This window comes from Aedes albopictus, chromosome 2, assembly GCF_035046485.1.
Source record: "Aedes albopictus strain Foshan chromosome 2, AalbF5, whole genome shotgun sequence".
Classification (NCBI taxonomy): domain Eukaryota; kingdom Metazoa; phylum Arthropoda; class Insecta; order Diptera; family Culicidae; genus Aedes; species Aedes albopictus.
Genome location: NC_085137.1, coordinates 329167267 through 329171564, shown reverse-complemented (window position 1 = coordinate 329171564; position 4298 = coordinate 329167267). Strand labels below are relative to the sequence as shown.

At 50.1% G+C, this 4298-nt stretch overlaps 1 protein-coding gene across 1 annotated transcript; it reads left to right on the top strand.

Annotated features, from left to right (window-relative positions):
* Positions 1–272: 272 nt before the first annotated feature.
* On the top strand, positions 273–1419 carry LOC115270097 (uncharacterized). The gene is made up of 2 exons (XM_062848867.1): positions 273–1140; positions 1201–1419. Exons 1-2 carry the CDS (start codon positions 874–876, stop codon positions 1351–1353), a joined length of 420 nt encoding a protein of 139 aa, XP_062704851.1. The 5' UTR covers positions 273–873; the 3' UTR covers positions 1354–1419.
* Positions 1420–4298: the final 2879 nt, after the last annotated feature.

The window sequence follows — 4298 nt, the reverse complement described above, 5'->3', positions numbered from 1 at the left end:
CCAAAATGTGCTCGATCGTGATTGGCTGGAATAAACATGGGTTCACTTTTCCCAATTTTTCAATAGTTTGTTATTGAAAATCAGCAAATGTTAATATTGGACATAATTGGTGTAAAGATTTCCAATCGATTGAAGCCAAAATTTTGAAAATTCAACGAGAAATGGCTGAGTTATTAACGCTCAAAATCTCCACTTCAAACGTAACGCGGCCGATTTCTGAAAATTTAGAATGACACCCGGTATAGAAAAGAGAGACGTAGTCCTACTGTTACGTTAAAATGTAAATTCAGATTATGATGTGATAATAGCCCGTTTAGCCATAAAGAAACAAGCCATAACACATTTAGTTACTAAGCCGAAATAACAGTGCACACGAGCCACCATCCTGCGACCCCCTGACATGGGCTACTTGCTTGAAACACAAGCAAGAATTGCTGATTTTCTTGCACTGCCAAAGTGACAAATCCACATCCGCCAACGACAACGTCGTCATCGAAACTCGACAGAAAAGGCAGACGGATCGGTGTGAGCTGCGGCAAAAACGCGGTCCGAAAGAAAGTGGAGGAAATTGCTCCGTAATATCAACCACGGGGTGAATTGACACCGAATCCCGGAGCTTGGGCAGGAGCAGTGCCCAACACAGGAGGTAAGAGTGACCAAAATTCCGGATGATAACGGAAATCTAATCGCTTGTGCCACCCACGATTTTTCTCCAGAAACAGATCGCACTATCGGTCTGGAAACATCACGCCCTACAAATCTTGTACAAGATCCGGCAAGCTGCTGCACAGTTCGGCAAGCTCGCACTGAGTTTTTCCTGCGGTGCGAACGCGAATAAAAGTGTCCGAAGGTAAGAAGTTCCCGAAAAGCCCTATGCAAAAAGGTCTAACCCCACATTTGACAACACAGGAGGAACGTGTCAGCCATCATCCGGTTAGAGGATCGGGGTCGGCGAGATTGACCGCACACGACGGCGTAGTCAGCGAGTCCGGACCGAGCCACACACACCGCGAATTCACAGAGGAAAACGGGTGTCCGGGCAGCGACCTGAATAAGGATAGGACGATCTGCACCCACTGGCGAACTGGCAACCCACATCGTTTCGAAGCGCTGATTCCTTGGCCTGCACGTATCCGTAGGGTGAGTAGAAGTGCAAGAAGCCGACATACGAGTTTATAATCATGCTTCGATAATCCTTAGAACGCTCCGGCTCTTGGTCACTCAACGGAATCGATCGGATCACCCTGTTATCCGTGCGCGGTGCCAAACGCATCGCTTCAACTGAACCGTCTCGAGAAAAGGCCTTTCATAGAAAGTAAGTCTAATTGCTGCAACAAAACGATCTGGGGTTAACACGGGCGGATTTCCGCAGGGCCTTTTCTTTTGTCTTTTGGACTTTCGCAGACAGTACTCCGACGGGTAAGCTGCCGACAAGTAAACACTCGCCAAGATTGAGTGGCCACCACCTGACGCGTCCGGAAAAGCCGGTGTGCAGCGTAGCGAGATGCGATCTCGTCGTCGTCCAAACTAAGAGCCGTCCGATCGTCGGGAATGGCCCATGTCAGCATCAGCCGGTCCGTGAGTAGCAAGTTAAGCAAAACAATGTTTTAGTATTAAGAAAGAAACCAGTTAGGCAGAATAGGGTCAGTGCAGGAATCTGATTGAATACATGGCTTGGTTATGAAACCGTAATCTGATCATTAGTTGGCGTTTGATTTTGTGCTAGCCGAGACGACTGTAAGCCATTTCTTCTGCTTAGGTCGAAACTCCACAACATTGGCGCCCAACAAAACGAACCATTTTAGTTTGTGGTTTGTAGATTTTAGAATTTGTGTTCTGTTTGTGGCACAATTCTGTTATTTTGTAGCACATTTGTAGAACCTACCACATTTTTAGTTTTTGTCTAGTTGGCTAATTAAGACCTTTTGGATCATGGATCCAGCAAGCCTGTCAGAAGAAGAGATCAGTTACGAACTGGCCTTGCGACACGTAAACAATCTTGGAGCACTTCCTCGCAGGGCTAGAGCCGTTCGCTTGCGTGCTCTTATGCAGGAAGATGAGATAAAAGGAATACTTTACGACAATTCCTCCCACGTTATGGATGTGGGGGACAATATCAGTCAATGTCAATCTCGCGTGCGCGAATTAATACCCGAAGTGGAAGCAGCATTGAAGCGCGGTGATCTCCCAGCAGTTCGTTTACTACGGTCGCGGTTAGTGCACTACCGGGACAGACTATCCACCGTGGATCCACCGGTAGCTTGCCTCGACACACACGCAGCCGTGGCGCTTTTAGTGCAGTTTTCCCTGGAAGATGTGGACGATGCGCTAGGAAGAACGAAGAAAAGTGCCAGACCAGTGAACAGTGGCAGTGCCAACAGAAGCAGTACCGGTGCAGTTCCAAAAGTGACTACGCAATCTTCGACCGTGACTGAAGCAGACTTCTTAGGATTCGACGAGAATGGAAATCCAGTCAACCATTCGGGTACATCGAATCAAGCGTCCATCATCCACGCTGAGCGACAACAGCGACATACAGCATCTCCAGTGACCGATCCAACAGCAGCTAGACCTCAACGCGACAGCTCAACACTCCACGACAACGAGAGAGGCGCTGCATCATTGGAAGCCATGCGTACCACGCGAGGAAGAGGTTGGAGCGCGGTTGGTCAGCGAGTCGTCCCGAACAACAGGTTTGAAGCGCAGAAAAACTCCAGCTGGCGAGAACCAACAATGGGCAGCACCATTCCACCACCGCCATATGAACCGATAAGAACCGAAGCGGGCGAAGCTGATGCGAGAGGTGACTACAACCAACTGCGGGCCGATCTACTGCGACAGCTGAACTACAGGCCGCAAGAACACGTTCCAAGACCGCTGTTAGAAGAAAGAAGAACGTTGAAGGCCATCCATAACTGGCCGTTCAGATACAAAGGCGAGAAGGATGGGTCGTCGCTGAACACCTTTCTGCAACGTGTGGAGATTTTCGCTGCATCGGAAGGAGTAACGGAGGATGTGCTGCTGAGGAACGTCAAACATCTGCTTCTGGACGACGCGCTCAACTGGTACAGCAGTGTCTACGTGTCGGGAGAGTTGGTAACCTGGGACGATTTCAAGCGGCTGATCAGGCAAGAATTCTTGCCGGCGAGCTACGCCTACATTCTGCTGGCCGAAGCATACCACCGCTTGCAGGGCGAGGAAGAGCCGTTCTCTAAATTCTACCAGGATATATCCACTCTCTTCCAATACGTGGATCCTCCGGTGACCGATCAAGAGAAGCTGTTCATTATCAAGAAGAACATGAACTCCACGTACGCTCCGATTGCCGCATCACACCACTCCATACGCTTGCTGGTGAAGGCGTGCAAGGAACTAGACGAACTCCGGAAACTACAACATCATCAGCGACGGATATCGCTACCGTATGGGGCACTGATTGAACCAGCGCTGGCTACTCCAAACTCTTCGCTGCGCCCGTCGAAGCCACAACCACCGCTCCAAAGATTTGGAAAGGTTCACGCTTTGGAAACGGAAAGTTTTCACAGTTATGGGGAAAGCAGTTCACCAACAGCCTACGGTGCAGAAGCAGAACAGGTAGCGCAGGACGAAGATAAGATGGACCAGCGGATGGAAGCCCTGTTACAACAGGTGAATGCGTTGAAGCTGAGATTCGACCGCCGAGAAGCAGTAGGAAGACAGTCGCCCAACCAACAGTTCCCACAAATGCCAACGAGCAATCCTAACAACCATCACCAAGTTCCTGAGGCAAACAACGCTCGTGATCCACCGGCGGCGATGATTTGCTGGAACTGTGACGAAGGGGGACACCGGTTCATGGACTGCGCCAAACCCCAGGCAGTACTGTTCTGCTATCGCTGTGGACAAAAGGGATTCTCGTTGCGAAGTTGCCCGACCTGCCTTCAACGCTCGGGAAACGCGCAAGCGGGGAGCCAGTAACAGAGGGTAGGACATCCTCGCCTCAATTCGACGATCCCTCTACAATTCCTGACCTAGTTCAGATCAACTCACTGATCATCAACCCCGACAACGACAATCGTCCGCACGCAGTGGTAGACATACTCGGGAAACAAGTTACCGGATTACTCGACAGCGGTGCCAACTGTTCGATTCTAGGAGGCGACAACGTAAAGATGGCGCAGGAGCTAGGCTTGCAGCAAATAGCTCTGGTAGGAGGCATCAAGACGGCAGACGGAACTGAGCATCGCATACAATCGTACACCCGATTGCCGATAGCCTACAACAACAAAAATGAAGTCGTGTCGATGTTGCTCCTTCCC

Bases quoted from the DNA above. Each gene is read 5' to 3' on its own strand.
- LOC115270097 (XM_062848867.1), top strand. From the start codon at position 874: ATGCAAAAAGGTCTAACCCCACATTTGACAACACAGGAGGAACGTGTC. The intron at 1,141-1,200 runs GTGAGTAGAAGT...GATAATCCTTAG, and splicing joins GGCCTGCACGTATCCGTAGG to AACGCTCCGGCTCTTGGTCA.